The 21,428-nt window shown below is 42.1% G+C and overlaps 1 protein-coding gene across 1 annotated transcript; it reads right to left on the reverse strand.

Annotated features, from left to right (window-relative positions):
- Nucleotides 1-723: 723 nt before the first annotated feature.
- ret (ret proto-oncogene receptor tyrosine kinase) lies at nucleotides 724-20,092 on the reverse strand. The gene is made up of 20 exons (XM_070841017.1): nucleotides 20,004-20,092; nucleotides 10,333-10,578; nucleotides 9,796-10,089; nucleotides 9,228-9,466; nucleotides 8,926-9,121; nucleotides 8,634-8,833; nucleotides 6,899-7,181; nucleotides 6,472-6,603; nucleotides 5,992-6,102; nucleotides 5,741-5,854; nucleotides 5,346-5,590; nucleotides 5,105-5,252; nucleotides 4,877-4,984; nucleotides 4,580-4,794; nucleotides 3,994-4,116; nucleotides 3,831-3,901; nucleotides 3,608-3,745; nucleotides 3,353-3,452; nucleotides 2,553-2,700; nucleotides 724-1,662 (listed from the first exon to the last, which is right to left on the reverse strand). The coding sequence occupies exons 1-20, from the start codon at nucleotides 20,068-20,070 to the stop codon at nucleotides 1,505-1,507; spliced, it is 3,336 nt and encodes a 1,111-aa protein (XP_070697118.1). The 5' UTR covers nucleotides 20,071-20,092; the 3' UTR covers nucleotides 724-1,504.
- Between the last annotated feature and the right edge of the window lie 1,336 nt (nucleotides 20,093-21,428).

Consider the following 21,428-nt stretch of genomic DNA (forward strand, 5'->3'; position numbering starts at 1 on the left):
TCTATTTTTAGTCATTTATTCATTTCCTTAATTCAATTCCATTGAGGGTGTCATAAGTCTGGACTCTGTCCCAGCACACATTATGTAGAGAGCCCTGGGGCAACAGGGACAGCCTGTTGACCCTTTTAATCAACACTTTAAACACATTTCCCTTCTTTCCTCTATCCTTTCTGGTACTGATCCAGAGTTTCAGTCACAAGGGAGGCAACCAGCTGAGTCAGAACTGTGAAATTAAGAGAGACCTGTTGATTGTAATACCACAATCACAGAGCCCTGATAGTGGAAGAGATTTTCACAGAGAATTTCACTGAAATACAATTCTCTTGCTCCCCTGTACCTGCGTATCCCCATACTTCATATGTGTTGCTCTGGTTCTGTGTACACAATTCTTATTATTCCACGATACTGAATATTTGATTTGTCTTCTGTGGACAAATGCTTCCTGGGCCACGACTGCAAATATCTAATAATGTAGAAATAAACATTTCTTACACTTTGAGTGTTTAGTGAACAAATCATGTCTGGATGTGAACTGAGGCTAAACATCATACTGTGAAGTTATGAAAATAATAATCAAAGTGAACCATCAAGCATAAGTTGGATTTTGTACATTGTGGGCAAAAAACATGATCAACATTTTAGTAGCACATACAACGCTTTCTCTACTTTCAGAGACATGAACAGACGTAGTGCACATTTTTAATGTTTATTATTAATTGGAACATAATCAAATAATATCAACATAACAATGATAACACACATTAGTTTACATAACTGTACTTTTTCCACAAAGATTTCCATTACAGTGAATCAAAAAGTGAACTGTAGTCTGACACGGGACATGGTCACAATCTACATTAAGCCTCATGTCCTTACACTGGAGTAGGACTCACTAGTTGATATTTTTCACGTAAAAAAATAACAAAACAAGAACAAAAGCAAAAGAACTGTTCACTGAACATGTCTGCGTTACTTCTCTTTGGCAAGAACAGTTGTGAAACACAAAATGGGTCTTTGACAATTTGAGGAGCACAATCCTCTAAAGTAGAAACTTTACATTTTCAGAACAAGTTCAGCATTTTGCTTTTGTCCTCTCAATCCCAGCTGTCTACAGCAGGTGATGGTAAAGACGTCCCCTTTAATTCCTGGGCTGGAACAAGATCTTCACAGTCGCACATGTATAATTGGAGGCTATTGTAAAAGCGGCACAGGCACTTAAAAGACATTGACACTGGCATACAATCTGGTACAATAGTCATGCAAGTGGTACAACTTGGCCAACATGACCTGTGAGGTAATAATTAACATACTGAAGAGCTGAATGAAGCGTGGTCTATATTGATCCAGCCGCTTATGCAGCAAAAAGACCCCAGTTTTAAACGCTGAATACCCGTGCAACAGAAATAAAAGGGAACCAACTTTAGCATCAGATTGTAAATGTACAGTCTTATAGAAATATACACATCTACCAGTTAGTCATCTTTTCTACAGTGTTGGTTTGTCTTTAGCTATCAAGCTTGTCCACAGCTTTTGCGGGTGAAGGCAAAGCCATCCAGTTTGCATAAACACTATCATTGGCATATCTTGTAAAGACTGGATTAGTGGCATCATGTCTGTTGAGCGGTACCGGGCTCTTCTCAGGCCAGTTCGGGTATGACATGCCTAAAAATGAGAACATATCATTTTTCTGCACTCAGTGAAAGAAAACAGCGTGCAGACAGTAAGGCTCTCAAGTCAAACTCTGTAGTGCCTGTCTCGGAAACACTCTCAGAGGCGTAAAGTTATGGCGTTGTATATGCTACACAAGGTTAAATATTATAAAATTGATTATTTATTGGGTTAATTGTAAAGTACCAAGGTTATATTATTGCTCATGCCCACAAATGGCTGCTTTTCTGTGACTGTTCAGGAAATCAGATGGACAACAACTAACTAGTCTGGTATGTTTTTTTACTCAATGTCACCTGAGAGTTGCGTTCAAGAGCCTTACTGTTCCTCTGTTCAGCATTGTGAAATAATCATAGATTAATAGCTAATATACATTAGAAAGTCAGAAAATTTAAGACAATCTGGAATTAAAAAAAACCACAGTGCGTGATTGATAGATAGAGCGAGGACCTGTTTCAAATGTTACACACTGTTTCGTCCAATGCAAACAAATCATGAAATGCTGATGGTGGAAATGCGATGGAGTGGAAAAATGGAGTATCTACAAATACAATGCAGATGAAGCATGATGATGAGCAATGCCATATAAATTAGAATGAAAGGGTATATTCAATATTTACAAATGTGGCATTTTTGGTCAGCACTCATGTACATTAGAAGCAGGTCCAAATAAAACAATAAAGTCAAGACACAAGATCTTTTTTTCACTGAGCCTCTCATTTACGATGAAATGGGAGATATGTCAGCATTAATCAGCAAAAGGCATGCCTAGATCACAGTCACACACACTTGACTACGGAAAAGCCAATCACAACTTGCCAAAAAAGAGAGCTTGTGTTGTGTGTCCTGTTTCTAAAATCTAGTAAATGCATGGGAGATTCTACCATAGAGCTTGTTTTCAATCCATGTGGAGGGGAGGGTTCGAGGGAGGGGGGCGTTATTACAGTCCACTAGTGGTGTGTCCTCTTCAGAGAGGGCGTCGTCGTACAGCAGGGCGTCGGCTGGCGTGGACGCCGCCAGGTCCAGGTAATCCTGACAAGAGCAGATGAAGGTGTGATTAGGCTGATTAGTCAAGAGCATGCTGAGGCCTCAGCTCATGCTAAAGGTCAGACCCATGTGACGCGCACTGGCAAAGTTCCTGGGGCAATTTGTGCAGATACTTCAAGCGACGTGCCCGCTACCTGTTTTTGATAACAGTGGAGAACTAGCCTGCTGCTCTCTGGGATGTTGTCTGCATTCCCTTAAACGCTCTATATTTAGCCTCACTTCAGCGGGAGGAGCCTGACTGGTATGCTCTGTGATTACGCTGCCCAAGGCCACATTTTAGGATAGCTCTTCAAACCCTAATTATGGCATCTACAGCGTCTGTGAAGAGTGATAGATCGTATAGTGAAGCAGTGTAACGCAGCACATGTCTGTGTGTACGTGACTCTAAACAGCAGGCCAACAGTAGATGCTGTCCAGCAGAAATGATGTATTGCTCATTTTGGGCTGCAAATCCAATAAGGAGTGGAAAGCAAAAGACTAATTTCTGACTGTCAGATCTCAGTGATGCATCGCTTAAGTTTTGTCAAAATTGTGCCAGTAATGCTCGGAAAGAGGCTGATTAATAGCTTCTCCTCACTACTTTCCTGTGGATGAACATGAATAAGTTATTATAATGTATTGTATCGCTCTACCATACCCGACTTTTCACCATCATCTTTTCCAGTTCTTTGCTGATGTCTGAGAAAGTCGGCCTCTTGTCTGATTCTTGTTTCCAGCATCGAAGCATGAGGTTATACCTGCAGAGGAAAAAGTTTTACAGAGGGCGAAATAAGTATCATTTAATCCCCCCAAAGAGTCATTTTCCACGTCTGACACTCTTAATATGGCGGAGGGAAATTAGTGCGCTCAGTAGAAATGAAGAGATGCTTTAGAGTAACAGAGTGGAGCTCACATTTCCTCTGAGCAGTTCTCTGGCCTCTCCATCCTGTAGCCGGTCTTGAGCAGGTTAAAGAGGCGTTCAGGGGCGATACCTGGGTATGGATTTCCTCCCAGTGTCACAATCTCCCACAACAGCACGCCGAAGGACCAGCTGGAAGAAAACACAAGAGTTCATAAGAATATTTCAATAAATAGAGATAGATAATTCCCTTTAAATGATGATCAGTTGTACTCACACGTCACTTTGTGTTGTATAAATGTGATCAAACAAGGACTCTATTGCCATCCATTTAACAGGTATACGGCCCTGGAAAACAGAGAGAGGCCTTGTAAATGTTTCTCCAAAGGCATGTTGTAAAACTACACCAGAATGAGCACCTCTCTGTCTCTTTTCTTTACCTTGCTCCTCTTAACATACGAGTCCTCTTCGTACACGTCTCTGGAAAGGCCAAAGTCAGAGATCTTCATCTTTCGCCCTTCAGCTACGAGGACATTTCGTGCTGCAAGGTCCCTGTGAACGAGCTGTCGGACCAAAATACTCATTAAAAGTGCCTTCCCTGCTCCCACAGCCACATGACATTTCAGCTGCTCACACTACACAAACGTGAAGTGGCTTCAGCTCCCTCGCTTCACTGCTTTCATCTTTTAGTCTTCAAATTCAACTGTTTTTATCACTTGAACATCAGCTGTCATTTTGACTTTATTCATTTCATTGTCTTCACTTCACTTCAACTCCTTTCAATGCTTGAACTTAAACTGTGTCTTGAAATCACTCCTCATTTAAGCTGATATGTCAACTTCATTCAGCCCTTATACTTAGGGCTAACTAAATCTAACCGCTATTTCAGCGTCTTCCAGTATTTGTATTTCGTCTGCAACTATAACTGCTTCACTATTTCAACTACTGTTTCAACTGCTAAATTTCAGGGGAGATCACATGTGCGTTTTCTCTAGAAAATGTTGCCTTTTCTAGTTCATCAAATACCTTCATCTCAGCCAGATATTGCATGCCCCTGGAGATCTGCCATGCAAAGGAGATCAGGTCACCCATGGTGAGCGCCCTGTCATCTGGGTTCTCCAGGTAGCTGGAGTTGCGGTTGGCGTCCCTTCCCATGTAGCTCGGGCCAACTTTCCGACTCTCGCGCAGGAAGTTGCGGAGGGACCCATACTTGGCATACTCCACGATCAGATACAATGGACCTATTCAGAGAAATGCAGCAGTTAGAGTCCATGTGCAACACACATGCCCAGAGAGAGTATGGCAAAAGGAACGAGGTCTTACCGTCCTGGCTGCACGCTCCGTACATCTTTATGACGTGCGGATGGTTGACTTGCTTCAGTAAAGTAAATTCTGACAGCAGGTCACGCAGCTCACTGTGGGAGGCGTTTTCTGTTATGGAGGAAAAGAGGGGGATTATAATGATAAAACCATTCATCTCTTCAGACGTTCACTCTTCATATATCACCATTACTTCCCACACTTGTCTGGTCTCTGCCTGGCTTATCTTACCTTTAAGCATTTTCACAGCCACAGTGGTGTAACCAGCTTTTCCTTTCAGCCTGAATGCTGTTGCCTTGACAACTTTCCCAAATTCTCCTTCTCCTAAAGTTTTGCCAAGTACCAGGTTTTTACGAGGAAACTCCCACTTAGGATCCTCCTGTTGAGAAAACATATGAATATTTTTGACTTTCTGGCCGGTTCATCTTACAATACTAAAAAACTCCATCACAGGCTGAAAGAGGCAGCGTACAGGTATTTTAAAGGTGTCGGTCTCAATGGATTCCTGTGAGCCCTGGCGTAGGTTGTTAGCGGGGAAGCTGATGGGATAAGCCGGAGCTGGCCGACGGAAAGTCATCTCAGCGGAGGCGATCGGGGGCTTGGGCGAGTTCTTGTGGTACCGGTGGATGAAGTATGAGGACAGGAGGATGGACACGATGAAGGAGAGGAGCAGAGCCGTGGCAATGATGGTCTTACACATGTCGTCACATATCGCCTCTGGAAGAGAGCAGGTTGCACAATACCGTCATTTTTCAAAAAAGCCACAATCCATTTCCAGTACATTGTTGAGATGACACGAAGTAGGACCTCTTGGGGACAGTATTTCATTTTATTGCTGACAGTTTTGTGTGATTTATGACAGCTCACCTTCGACATCTTCCTTCTCACAGAAGCATTTATCGGAGTAGCAGTAGCAGGTCCCATAACCAGCCTGGATCCCGTTCCTCAAGCCTCGTTCATGACCTCCGATAACAGTTTCCTCTTCAGAGACAAATAATGTGTGAACATTGTGAATATAAGAGTCATATGTACATTTTATATGTGATACAAAATGTGCTTTACTAATCTAAATGTGTGCACCAACCAGTGTAATAAACAGCAAGCCACGTGTTTCTTACTTGTGCAGTCTTGTGGGCATATTGACGAATCTTTGCTCTCAACTGCGTCACAAAAGCTATCTGGACATGTCCGCAGGTCAGGGGAGCAGGTCGAGTAATTTTCAGATATTCCTGAAACATGAAAGATAAAAGTGGGTGAACATTACCTCATGACAAACACATTTTGGAGCTTGATTGGCTTGTCTTGATGTCAGCCTCACAACAATATGTCACTGACTTTCTTAAACATATGGTGTGTTAGTGCTCGTATGTAATTAATACCACATTTTCCAAAAGGATGTTACGGAGAAGGATACATGTGCTGGTTAATTAGTTCCATTACCACCACTGAGGCAAACATATTCTCAGTAATGGGCTCATTTACTTACTCTAAGGTTTCATAATTAATACGGACATGATTATGTGATGTTAAAATGTTGTATGATTACTGTTTTGTCACCATTATAGAAGTCTATTAAGTATTAATTAAACAAAATGTACCTTTCTCATTGCCTTGCCTCCACTGGCATCTCCCTGTCGTCGCCCCCAGGCCTCGGACAGACTCACAGTCTCCTCGCCGTCTGTTTTCTGCACACGACAGGAACTGCTGGTTCTCCTGACTCGCCTTGTTTGCTATGTGCAACAGTGCCAAAAACACACATAACCACAGCTTTAAAAAATATTTGGGAGAAGGGGAAACTTACTGAAAGAGTCTGCAGATGTGTGCCTATGGTGGTGTAAAATTAGCTAGGAAGTGACACATAAACCCTCACATAAAGTCTCCTACAGTATCCAGAGAAAACTGAACTAATTAATGTAAAATATTTTGCCTCTTATCCCAGCACAGGTTGGAGTGTGATTAAATTAAACCAACTTTCTGTTTAAAACCCGATGAAATATAAGTGGACCTCGGCTGCTACAGCCTCACCTTCACCATCTAGTATGATGTGGATCTGCGTGCTGGCCTCCAGCTGCTTGTGTTCCTCCTGAGCTACAACAGTGTACTGCAGGTCCTGACACTCGGGCCTGCGCAGCGCCTCCGTGTCGTTCACGTAGAGCAGTCCCCACATCTCGTCTGGGGCCTGGGTGATGCTTATGGCTGCGTAGCAGGACAGCAAGTCAGCAGACGCGTTCTTATCTGGCACCTGGAGCCGGTATGTGACGCTGAAGCCATCAAACTGCTGGCAGTTCTCCACACAGACTCTGCCAACCTGAGAGGAGATAAACATTAAAAATATGAATGACAGGAGGTAATTTAAGTAATACAGAGCTGTAATACAGAGATATTGATAATTGAAGTATAGTTTTTGTTTGTTTTCATGTTTTTTGTGTTGTGCTGAGCCAGCAGGTGGCAGCGTCTCAGTATGTTTAAGAGTGAGTCAGCACCAATTCATGTTTGTAAGCTGTTAAAATGGCCATTGTCTCTATATGCTCTTGTGCAAAGCATGTTGCACTTCTTCAGTGACATCGAGGCATGAACTGGACTGTATTTATTCTACATTAATTAGAAACATGCTCAGAAATGTTTACCTTGTGTTTACTTTTGCTTCCCAGCATAACCTTTCAGCATGTTTCAACATTGCTGCCAGCTGATGCATTGTTTTAGCCAGACTGAGCTCCTCAGGAGAACATCTTTAACATCTTAAAGCATGTTGATGTGATGCCCTCAGGTGTGGCTCATCCAGCAGAGAGCTTTTGAAGAGACGCATTTACACCTGCTGTGCAGTGCATATACAGCCCAGACACAGTTAAACAACTCAAGCAGGTAATTAGAGTTAAAGCATCACGTTGAATCTATCTACAATAGTATTTTAGTATGACATTTTCCCTTTGTGTTACTATCCCTCCATCACAGCTCAGCAAGATAACACTGTCTGCTGACACACAAACACAAAGGGGATTTTTTAAACTAAAAAGACTTTGAGAGATTCTCCTTTGAGCTTGTGTGAGTGCTGAAGCCTCATATCAGCTTTGCCTGAACTTTAGAACAGACAGGGACTCAGAAACAAGCTGTGGTATGAGCTAATGTTGCTCCCAGCTCCAGACAGATGTTGCTGGCCACAATACATGGTAATCTCGTCCCATTTGACAACTGAGCCCAGCATGACAATTCCATTATAACAGAGTTTTCTTACCATCTGAGATCAGGCTGAAGTTTCTCTCCTGCTACACCTAGAACCTTATTTACCTTACTTACTAAAAATGCTCATGTGAAAATCTATGTTGGTAAAACCACCAGAGGCCTAAACCAAGACAAGCAGCACAAAAGTGGCACAAGATGCACAGAAGTGAATCATAATACAAAACATCTTCTCACAATGTAACCGCGTCGTGTTTTTTGGTATCAAAACTATTGACCTCCCAAAAGGGGGCAATATTGATTTAAAAAATAATCTATTGGCATATCTCTGACAGTCTTTGTGACCACAGGTTTAGATGATAATTAGGTAATTAGATGTTTTAATCTTTTTTTATGCCCAGCACCTACATTCAAATCACATTCTGAAGCAACTACATGACCAGTTTGTTGAGAAGGAACAAGTGCAGCGACTCATAACTGTTTCAACATACTCATACATGAATAACATGTCTACCTCTCCTTTAAGACAGCAGCACAATGAAATAAAGAGTCATAGACTTGTATGGTAAGTAGTCATGAGCACCTGTGCATAAACTGAAGCTCTGCGTGTCACCGGGAAAATGTGCGTGATGTTGGCAAAGCGGATGTGGACCGGTAAGATGGTGACGTTGAAGTGCAGAAGCACTGTTCCCTCTAGACCGGGATAGGTGGTGTCATTGACCAGGTAGTCCAGCTGCAGGGTGCGATTCTCAGTCACATACAGGCTCCTCTTCAGGACGAGCTCTAAAATCCAGGGAGGAAAACAAAAATGTCTCTTAAAAACTGCAGTGGTCATAAAAACGAAAATGAATTTCAGTAGCCCCTGGATTACTTACGGTAGTCGTGGACGGTCTCTCGAATGCCTCCATGAGCAGCTTTCTTTTCACTGAAGGTGCCTTTTATGTCAAATGTCTCCTTTGTCCATGGGTCAATAGTGAGCAAGTTCCCCACATACTTATTGTGACTCTGGTCTATGGGATAGATGGGGGTTAAATCCCTGTCAAAGACGAACAAAGTGCCAAAAGAGCCGCCCTGGAAAATCCAAACAGGAAAGTGAGGAATATGAATCCTAACGGGGAGAATATTGCTTTTGACACTGTGTCTATAAAACAAATCAAAACTCAAGTCAATGGGCTACCTTGGTGCGATTGAAGCTGATGATAATATCTGCCGTGTCTGTTCCATTCACGTACGGTGCGTTATCATCCTCGTCGTTGACAAAAACGTCCAGTGAAGTTTCCACCTTGGTGATGACTGTTTCTGTGCGGACCGTGCAGACCAACAGGAGTCTGTAGCGCTCACTCTCCTCGCGGTCCAACGGGGCCGTCACCACCAGCTCTGTGGTGTTCTCATTCACAGCAAATGGTGCTGGGGTATCTGTGGGCCAGAGGAACAACAAGAATCAGATGTGTATGCAATATACTGAATCAGAGATGGTGTGATTTAAAGTGAGACTCCTAATGTCTGCCGAACAGCTGCAGCTACAAGTGATGGCAAGTATTGTATGCAATACAGCAATATTTACCAAACGTTTGCTAATGTTAACCACCATAAGCAAGTAGTCATACCAGACCAACAAAGGCTCTAGGAGCTAAAGTGTATTAGACTGAGCAATGGTGCATTTCCTTGCTACTGAATTCAGTTTTTCATTTGCTTCTCTTCCTCCACTTTCAAATGTCACAAAGTGTCTTTTTAATGTGTCCAACCTGATTCCACATTGTAAGAGATGGTGTAGTTGGGGCAGACGTTGAGTCTGGTGAGACGTCTGAGTTGCCGCAGGGCCCCTGGGAACCTGTTTTCCATGATGTGGGGGTTGGAGGTGTCTCTGTGCGGGAAGCAAAGTTCCTTCATATCTGTCTGAGCGCACTGAGGCATCGTGGCGTTGACAAAGTCCAGGGTGATCCGAGGGGAGTTTCTGCTCATGCACTGGGACCTTTTGGTGAAGTTCGGTAACACCATGGCATGGAGGAACAACTTCCTCACAGACCATGACTTTTGATCTGATGAGACACACAGCCAAAACAAAAACAAGAGGCATTTTAATCTCAGACAGTGCTGTTTTTGATGACTGAGCTCTTTTTTGCCTCTATGCAATTACATTATCATCCAGAAGGCAGAAAGCTTATTAGTACGCAAGGAGCATAAACGTCAAGAAAGTAATTTACTCTCATGTGAAGAGGATACCTGGCACTGAAACGGGAGCATACAGTACATTACTATTAAAATACTTGTATCTAACTCACATAACAAGGCGAAGTCGCTCTCCTCCAGGGTTTTGTTCAAAGACAGTATTCCTGTGTTGATGTCCAGGATGAACCAGGAGCTGTAGGCTGGACGTTTGAGAGAGCTCTTCCAGCACAGGTAGAAATGCGGTTGCTCTGATTGGCTGTCCAGCATAGCGTGAACCTGGAGGACTGGCGTCCCTGCTGGCTGACCGACGTACACCGTCTCAAGGTACTCATTCTGAGGGAAGTACAGCCCTGTCGCTCCTGCAGAAAGATGACATGAAATGATCCGATGTTTAAAAACAGGCAGGTGAGTCACAGGGGAATTTGGTTATATTCCCTTTAAAGAAAACATTGTGATAACTGAAAATAAGGCCTGATATTACTGTTGAGACCATGTCTTATTACACAACAGGAGTTATCAGACATCTCTTTCTAGATATTTAACTGTGGGAACAATAGTCACTGACAATGCTGTCTGGCCACTGAATGGAAATTAACACATACATGGAATATGACAGGTTCCGTTTTTCTCCTCCTCTGATACATCTATCATCTCTCCTGTTAGCGGAAATTGAAAGCAGGGCTCAAATGACACTTATGCAGCTCTTTTAATGAATTTCTCATACGGTCAATAACAATGTGGTTTCCGATTCTCCTTGCGTTCACCTTGAGAAGTTTAATTACAAGGGATAACATGATATGGAGGAGAAATGAATCATTACCTGCCAGAGGGGAGTGTGGGGTTTGCATGTATGCATGTGTGTTGGGGTAATCCATAAAGAGCTACAGCAGGCTGTGCGTTTTACAGGAAAATGGAGATGTGAGTGTTCCTCCTGTAATTATATCCCTGTTATGTTCCTCTTTGACGACGGTAGGCGACCATTTAGGGAACGCACTAATGTCATTAGCAGACAGCAAAACTAGATTTTCTATTTCTGTTGGTGCAGTTGAGGCCTCGGCTCTGGTTTCAGACATTGATTTAATTTTGCGGGGGTTGGATGACAGGAGGTCGAGCTGATGGATAAAATGTGGCGGTCCTTCCTGAAGGATGGAGATACACTCAGGGAGGCTGTAGCCCTTTTTTGTTAAGCGTGTTTCAGGGACAAAAACAAACAGCAGGTCACTTGTTTGTTTGGGAGTCAGTTTGTCTCAGATTTTAGGGGCGATTTTCCATTTTCTAGATTAAAACCACTCATGTTTGAAAAATATCTCAGGGTCATATTTGGCTTAGATTTGCTTTATCTGTTTTGTGGGCACATGCATGTATATACTGTTGATCTGTTAGATGACACCCAAAATGTTTTTCTTGTGCTTCTCTTGCTCACAACTGCTCAGTTCTTATGGATGGGTATTTGCTAATTTTCAGATAGAGGCAAAAGAGTGATTGGCACATTAGACGAAGAAGGTGAAAGTAGTAATGATACAAAAAGATAAAATGAGAATTTTCATTGTCAGAAAAATCAGGCAGTGGAATAGCTTATTCATCTATTTTATGTTTCATTTGACTATTACTTTGGAGGGAGCCTACACTTTTTCACAAATCTGGTAATCTGATAAATTATTTGCAGCAATAGATGTGTTATTTTACCCACACTTAAAACGAGGTTAATTCAATTGGCTGTTTGTTTATACCTACAGTTCATAGTACAGAATGTAATGCTATGAAGCAGGAGATCATACTTTAGATTTCAAACCAGACAGAAAAAATCTGATAATTCCTTCTAAGTGACACAAAGTATCAAAAATACTGATATTTTATAATTTCATCTATGTACTGATCCTGTGGTTCTTGCCACACCCGGGGGAGGGACTAAGGATATTTATTCAATGACGCAGAGCTGAGGTTGTTTGATACGTCTGTACCTGATGAAAAGCCACTTTGAGCTTGAAATATTGGAGTTTTCCTGATGTAACAGAAGAGTACAGTGTTGTGGAGAGCCAGAAACAAAATGAAAATGGAGATGGATGGCTTTACTGTAGTAAAACATGATGTCTATAATATGATGGTTTTATGTCAGAAAGCAAAGTAAAAGTAAAATGCAAGAAATTCATGCAAGTCAGTGCGAGTCTCCAGCTGGACACTTGAGATGGCCATTAGAGGGAGCCATACTCTTACTGACACAGGCCAAAAGAGTGGGAAACAGCAGCTTAATTATAATCATAATACATTATCAGAATAATTCCTTTACCAACTTGATATGATACCAAAGATCCCGGATTCATTTGTATCCTTAACAAGCTGGGAAAATACTGCGGTTTTCTACAGCATAAATAAAGAAAATTAATTAAATCTATAGATATCTCCCACTTGACACCATCATGAATCAAACAGAGCAGGTGACAGCAGCTCTACAAATAAAACTAGAGGGTCCAATGTGTTAACCAGAGGGAACTGGACGCATTTATGAATGCTGGTCTTGGCTCGAAGCCACAGAGGCTGGACCCCATGCAACACAATTTGTTTATATCATTCAAAATTCAATTTCTTTCCAGGACTGAAGCCAACAGAAAGCAAGCCGTTTATATCAAAACTAATTAATTGAGTGGATCAAGCAGGCCTCTCTTAGCAAATGGCATCTTTGCTCTGTGAATCCATGATGATGATTTTCCAAAAGCATGACTCATTAGCTTCGCTAAATGATGCACAAGAATGATGGTAACACATAGTAATGACATTTCTGTATAAACATTTCAAAAATAAAAGCTTCAGTACAGGTTTGTATTTAAATTTCTACTTCAATCAGTAGTCCTGGAAATACTGAAAGATTATCTTATCTTTCTCAGATTTTTACATATTTTGGACAATAAGCTGCTTTTGGAACAGCCTTAACCTCCCGTAACTCAAAGTGTGCAAACATTACCATCATAAACAGACCTTTTACAGTCTTCAAACACACATAAAACTGATCCTGAGCTGCCGCACACATTCGCCATTTCTTCGAAAGCCGGATTAAGTAATTTCGCAAACAAAGCCGGTGTTTGAACAGGAGGACTCTTGTAGCAATCTGTGTTTACAATAGATATCATGTACTGCCGAGTGGACAGTGAAATTGAACCCATATGCCGCTTGTTTGGTGAAAAAAACAACAACAATAGAAAACCCTCTCACTCATCACATCCATGCGCTTCCTGGTTGCATTTGATGATGGCCGTTGCCTCGATTTAATCATGGCCTGTGTCTCATATTTTAAATGTGGGAGGACAAAAAGGACACAAGCTCATCACAAAATCTGAGACCATGTGCTCAGTCTGCCACAGACCACAGCATGTCTGGGACTAGTGAGAGCCGATAGGGTGGGACGCCCTCTCCATCGTCCCAGACAAAGACAGGAACTCAATTAGCTCAATGCGTGCGTGCTTCAGCTGATAGATTTACCAGCTATGAGCTCATGTGCTGGACTAACCCACTGGCTTACTAATACACCTATGTGAAGCTCCCTCTGAGTCTCAGTGAAACAAGAGGTCTTCACTGAAAATCCTTGTCAACAGCATGACAGATCAGGAAAAACTGCACAATTCATTAATTAATCCCTAATTTTGTGCATAGACGAGAGCCCCTGCAGTGAGATCTCAGCCCAGTGCCCTTTCTCTCTCAAGGTCAACATGCGTTGCATCTGTCCCTGCTAACGACCCACTGGAAAGGCCGTGTATCTGGCAGCAGACCAATCAATAACCGTACTAATCAACAGTGATGCTGATTGTTTTCCACTGATGCGACAGACGGGGAGAAAGGCTCATTGCTGCGTGTGTGCAATCATCTCTGTTGTACATAACATGGACCCACTTGTTTAGCTGCATGGCCGCAGAAATATCACATGGACTGTATGGGTTTAATTTCACAGCCAAATCCATAATTTAGACCATCAATATCCACATTTTGAAATAATCCATCATCTATTACAAAGTAGCTGTAGCCAGCAGCATTAAGGATTTCACCCCGTTATACCATGGCGATATAAACACAATAAATATCATAATCACTCTGAAACCTATCATGATTACTCTGCTTCCAAAGATGTAACAGTTATGGGAATGGTTCTCTTCAAGGATTCAATTAACTAAAAAGCTGCACATTGAGCTATAATTCCCCTTATGAAAGCTATTATTGATCATAATGTTTTGAAATGTCTTCCTGTTGGCTTCCTGTGCCAGTATGCACAATTGCTTCGTCACACCATAAGGGACCCAGAGCTTGGATTTAATGTAGGCCTGATTGTGGTGGTTTTAATGCCTAAACAATGAGGTGTAATTAGGAAAGGCATCAGAGTGAGATACAAAGTTACAAAGTTAATTTATTGGTCATTATACAGCGCAGGGTTGCACAACGAAATGCGTTGTTGTGGTCCCATTTTCTACACGAGAAAAAACTGTACAGTCAATACAACAATACGATAAAACAATATATCTGATTTTAGTTTGGAGGAGGTAGTGAGGCTCCAGGTAGATTACTCAGTTTACCATGATGCATACCGTAACATAATAATCAATTACCCCATAATATAATCCAATTAGCCCTCAGCGAGTACAAGAGCTGAGATCCAATGAACCATGTTCATCAGTCATCAAGAAATCTAATAGAGAATCTCCTCAGGGATTAGCTGCAAGTACAAACTCAGTTTAAAAATTCCTGTGGGAATGACGTTGGGATCAAAAATTGAACACGTGGTACATCATAGAGCTCCGGACTGCGTTCGATGCAGCAGTCATTAGACGGTTTTGATAAAACATCTGTATCCTCATTACGGTTAAAAGCCATCAGATTCACTAACATGTACACGGACAAAGGTAAAGACATTAGCTGCCTGTGGCAAAATACAGTGAACTCATTTTTATTCGCATAAATAGTCCACTGCCACAGGTTTCAGCTACAACAAAGTGATTGGTAGATTCAAGGGCTTTTTTCAATTTTTCTTTACATTGACTCCCACTCACAGCATCCACATAAAGAGAATCTGTATGATCACTGCCAAGAGAAAGACATCCTTCACAGCTTAACAGCAACTATTACAGCCATGCTAACATTGAGGCCATACTTGTGCACAGCAGTAACAATATGCTAATGTGCTCAAAATGACAATCTGGGTTAATGTTCATCATGACCACCATCATAGTTAGAATGCTACTATTTGCTCATTAGTCCAAAACACAGTGCAGCTGAGGCTGATGGGAAAGTCAAGGGATCGTTAAAGTCATCAGGATTCATCCTCTGGGGGCCACGATTGTCTGAACAAAATTTCATAGCAATCCATCCAGTAGTTGTTGAGATATTTCAGTCTGGGCCAAAGTGAAAACCAAGAGAGCAGCACTGCTATGGCTAAAAGGAGCATGTATACTTTTACCTAACACATAGAGAGACAGAGAAGTCTAGTATGCTCTACCACTTTAATTCTGATATTCTGGTGCTATTAGCTTCTGTTTGCTTGTGTACTGTGTGCGACCACATCAGGTGTTACAGTGGATCAGATGGATTACATTATGGAAACAAAGGGAGAGATGGTGCTTTATGGCAGAGAACAGAGGGTGCTGATCCTCCAGCACAAATGGAAGTGAAGCTCTCAGAGTTTCTGGCACTGGCAGGTGGTGGAAGGAGGCTGATGGAAAAATAATTTCCAACATGTTTGCCCACTTCAGTAAAGTGAAGGATCAAACAAATGGACACAGTGATGGTGGGGTGGGGCTGGCAGAGGACCATCGGGGTTTAAATGGGGTTTGAATTTTGAGGAAATTTGGCAAATCTGTTTGCACAATTGTGTTATTTTTCACAGTAATTAGAATCAGTGTGTAATTTATCTTTTCATGTTTAAAGCTCATACACACTGTTAAAACATACTACATTCCCCACATCCAGTTCTGCGGCATTGCAGGACCACGTGTAGTCAAATGAGCTGAGCTCGTTCTTTGTTTTGTTCTTTGTTGTAAATGACGGCTCAAACACAGCGCGCACCGCTAGGCGACTGGAAAATAACTTGTCAAGGCCCATGTGAAACGAGAGGACTAAATGCCCCGTGGGCAAAATTTCAATCAATGTCTCCTTGTCCTTTCACCATAGCAAATTAGATTCTACCCGTGCATGAGTGGGGAAGTGTGACCCTGAACTGACTAGAGGATCAGGCAGAGAGCTTTGACAGGTAGGAGCAGCGTCCATGCAACGCCAGCAGCGGCAGAAGCAACAGTCCCGAGTTGGAGGTTGGGACCAAGACTCTCAGCAATGGAAGTAAAAATTAACTGGGTGGTGTCCCTCCCTCAGCCATGGATCAGTTCGGTCAAAAACTTAATGGGATGATGCATTTTTGCCAACAATTTGGCAACTAAAATTGCAAAAGCTGGCAAAAGGAGGAACTATAACTGTAAGCCACAAAGTCAAACTTTGAGAGGCTGAAAGTGCTGCATCACTGCTCTGATTCTGATCAAACTTAAAGGGATGAGGAGACTTTTTGCTGACTGTCCCAATAGGCTTCAGCTGCGTTTCTGGCAGACAATTTATTGTTGCTCATTAACTTCTTTTTTGATTTCCCTATAAAAAAAATCAGTCATATCTGTACCTTATTGTCCTTTCAGAGACTGGGAGGGCTGGGGTGACATGGTGAGAGCTGACGCCAGATGGTTGTGGTTTTATATCATGTAGCGAGACATGTGTTGTATGACACATTTTTAAAAAATCAATAAACTTGATACAACTAAACAGCAAAATAACATTCTCTGTGCCACAGACAAGTAAATGTTTCTGCCTAGGAAATGAAGAGAAGTGATGCTGTTTTGAAAATTCAATATGAAGGATGAACTCTTTAGCAAACAACTTGTATCATGATGTTTTCCAATTATGCTAAAAGAAACGTACTGACAGCAAGAGTAGAACACTGACAAGATTTATGATGCATCCATATGCAGCACAGGGCAGAAACTTTACTAAATCATATAATGTAATAAGGAGCTAAATCAAATAGCAGCATGTATCAAATGAGATTTATTGGTCTGGCCCTTCTCAAAAGCAAAAGATGCTGATAGAAATGATCGTTTGATGCAAGGTAAGGAAGAGCAGTTTAACAGGCTCCAGACGCAGCATCCTCTGGGATGTCACTGGAGGTCATGCTGCGACTAGGTTAAGGTTTCAAAGGTCAGAGGTTAAAGCAGGGTCAAAGCTACAGTAGCAAGGTCACGGCGGAAGATAAACGGATCGATGCTTTAATGTGAAAACATCTGTGGCTCTTCTTGGGAAAGTGATGGATTACACAGAAGTGGCTGTTAAGAGGATTTGGTTAATTTCCATAAAGGTTTTCACCAGGTTTAGTCACAAACGGCACTATTGAGTTTCACTTCTGAACATGTTGTTTACCTCTGCAAACCTGCCAGTCCATGAGCCCCCATCATTTCTTTGAGCTAGTCTAATCTCATTAACCAGCCTCCATTTTAAAAAGTCAAACAAATCAAAGGTAATTTAAAAAAAGTGGATCTTCAAGCATAAACACGTTTTTACATCCAACCTGCAGCCCATTCCATAATCTGTCACAACATAAACAAAGAGGCCTACAATTCACTCTGATTTAAGTCGTGAACTGCTTTACTCCTTCTGCGTAACTTATTCCTAAGTGCAACCACATTTTAAAATGCTGATTACTCTTATAACGTTCACTGATTGCCAATTTCCTTTGTTTGATTGCCTCAGCAAGAAACACTAAACTAATCAGTAACCTGTAACCTGGAACACTGATGCTGGAAATTACCAAACACTTACTACAGCATCTTTTGTTTTCCACCATCTAAACAAACAGGACAACCATTTCTGAGATTCCATCAAGTATTAGATGACTTGTATGGTGATAAAAGCTCACATTAGAGGTTACGGGCATCACAACATGATTAACTGCTTGGTGATTTAATTACTTTTGAAGACGTGTAATGGAGGAAATGGTTACATCGTCAATGGCGTCGCCAGTCAGAACATCCTCCAAAAGTGAGACAGAATCATCAGCTCGAACGTGAACGGCAAAATCAGTCTGATGTGTCATTTTGAGGCCAGTTAACGTCCAACCTGCAATCTGAACGGTGTGTGCACTTGTATAACAGGCGATATTTTCCTAAAGAAAACAAACAGCCAGTGTTTGCCCAGAGATAGGAGCAGCTGCTGCACACCTGCCTGCGGCTCGCTTCTCCTCCTCCCTGAACAAGTGCAGGTCTTTTGTTGTAACAAAAGAGGCAGGTGAGGGGCACCGCATTTACGTAGGGTGTAGATTTCAGCACCCATTTAATTACCATCACGTCCTTGACATATGAAATCGAACTAGACCAACTGCGTTCATCTATAAATATCAGGAGAAAGGCCTGCTTCAGTGACAACGCATGCAGAACAAAGCAGAAGTGAGATGTGGGCTGCGCGATAGGAGCATCGTATCTACTCCAAGTGTGAATCTGCATCCCGGTCCCTGCGCACTGAGAGCTATGCTGTCTGTCCCAATGATAAATAACTAGGGAACATTACACACAACTGTGGCACCTTAAAAAAAATCATTAATCATTTTAACAACACTGCAGGAAACTGCTCCCATGGGCGATTACGTAGGCCTGTAGTTTATTGGTACTTTAAGAACACTTTTGCAGAAGCATGAAATAGCCACGACCCATTCACATGAAAATGAACCCCTTTTTCACATTTCAATTGCACTGAAAGACTTTGATGATAACCTTGCTTTTACACTCTACATCCCTGATGAAAGCGCTGATAGTAAAACTCTGTTAAGACTAAGCCCAGAGACAAATTCAGGAATTCCACACATTGGCCTATATTTGTCCAAGCATTCGTGCTGCTCACTGAGATTTGCACACTCCTGAGCTATGAGAGACACTTTAAATATAGACTGCATGTGAGGACAGTGTTGGTACAGTTGGGCTCTGGGATTGTGAATGGGATTATAATATTATGATATATGGCTGCATTCATTTGACTCCAGGTTTCAATGTGCCATACCACGCATAACAACCAGCGCACAATGCAAGTATCACTTTCTGCAGCATCAAACGGTGCTGGCACAGTGTTGGTGCCATTTCACATACTTCTCGGACAAGCCTTAAAACTCACTCAGCTTCCAAAATGTTACAATTTACCAGAGCAATTTAGCTTAACACATGGCCAGCCAATTTCATGTGTATTTGTCAGCTGCCATCTACTGTAGACTTCAGGCCCACGGGCTGTTTGTAGCAGCTCAGGCATCTTTCCTCTCTGTATTTCTCTTCATTTACTCTTCCTCAATCTTTTGTTGTTTTTTTTCCCCCCCTCCATGATAGTCGGTTTTGCAGACAATCATAAATTTTGTGAATCTGAAGTGCATCCCAGACCGAACATATTTTAGCTCCTGCTGTGAGCTCATACCACAAGTAATGAGCCTTCTGACTGACAGGAGAGCAAGAGATGAGGAAGATGCTTTAAACAAAAACTGATGCTGTCAGATGAAAAAAAATAATGTCTCAAACCGAGAAGAGGAGAAGAATTTCATTTGTTCCCCTCTGGTTTAAAATTCAGTCAAGACTATTTATCTTAATCTAATTTTTTTTTTTTTTGCAGAAATATTCATTTTATAATATTTTTTTCAAGCCACTTGGAAACATACTTTAGTGCAACATATAATCAAAATTCTTTCCATCCTCTTTTTGTGCCCCCTTATCAGCAGGCTACAGCTGATGGTCAACCTTACCTTCCAGCAGCAGCAGGAGCAGCAGCACAACGATGTTTCCCGGAGAGAAACCACAACTTGACCCCATATTCGCGAACCATAAGTGAAAGTTTGTGAATGAAAAGGAGATTTGAAAAAAAAAAAAAGTTCCTTTGTGAGACGAATTACGAAAAATCAAAGCGATCAAATAAGTGAAGGCGCTGTATGAACCAGTGCGCGTCCTGTGTGCGCGGCTCCGGGCAGCCAGATGAAGTCCTCAGTGTCCCATTGGCGCGCTGCTGTGTGCGGCTCCAGTGGCTGCTGCTGGGCTGACTGGCTGCTGCTGGCTGGCTGGCTGGCTGACCAGGGGGAGGAGGTTCAGTGCTGCACTCACCACTCACTGCCCCGCTGCTTCCGCAGCAGCAGGCTGCACACCATCTACCGGAAATTTAAGAGCATAATTTAACAGCGGGTCAGTCATCTCATTAACACTCTGCGGGTAGAAAATTATTACCAATTATCATTAAATGCGTAATGGTGCGTTTTAAAGGCACAGGCACTGTTTTTAAGAGCAGTATCAGGTGTGTTCATTTTGATAACTGCTTCATTCTAACAGACTTGTTTATGTTTTAGAATAATCATTATTCCACATCTAACACCATCCAGTAGCACCACTGACATTACTAGATTTACTTAAATGGGTTTAAACAACATTTCAAAAAGGGGGGTGGGGGTGTCCTTTGAGAATAAGGTTTCACTCTGAGGGGGAAGTAGAAGAGGCTTTTGGCTCCATAATGAACAGTTTCACTGCTAAGCTGCAGATCTACACACCATATGGATTAATAACACTTACTACTAACTCGCAGACATCTGCAGTGTCTATCTGCTCATAAATGATACTTTAAGTGCCGGAGCAAAATGAGCCAAGACCAGCTGTGTGACTGGTCAAACTCTGTGGGACCTTCCCCCTCCTTAGGTCTTGAGTGTGTGTCTGTGTTACAGTGACGGATCTCTCCATGACTGGATAGTGTGGAGTGATGCATTGCTGCAGCCTCGGGGCAGGACACCAGTCACTCACACAGCAATCGCTCTCCAATCAATGTCCCTGCATGGAGCAACAACGCTGGGGCTCACTGGGCTGCAGAGGGAACGACAGGGTTTCTCTGGAGCTCCAGCAACTTCCACCAAGTGTTAGGAAACCTGCTATATTACCACCTCTGTCATTATATTCCCACCTGGTGTCTTTGCTTCGCTCACTTTGTCTCATTTGTATGAACTGGGCTGAAACAAAGGTGTGTCCTTCAGTTCATGACTGACACAAAGTTTAAAACAAAAAGACAGAAAGAGCTGAATTCTTAAGTTACTCTTGTATTGTGCTGGCTTGGGATCTACCATTATACTGGAAATACATGTTTAAAGCCTGATAATATAAATATTTGCTACTACATTCAGTTTGTTAAAAAATAA

This window comes from Pempheris klunzingeri, chromosome 12 (genome assembly GCF_042242105.1).
Source record: "Pempheris klunzingeri isolate RE-2024b chromosome 12, fPemKlu1.hap1, whole genome shotgun sequence".
Lineage (NCBI taxonomy): Eukaryota > Metazoa > Chordata > Actinopteri > Acropomatiformes > Pempheridae > Pempheris > Pempheris klunzingeri.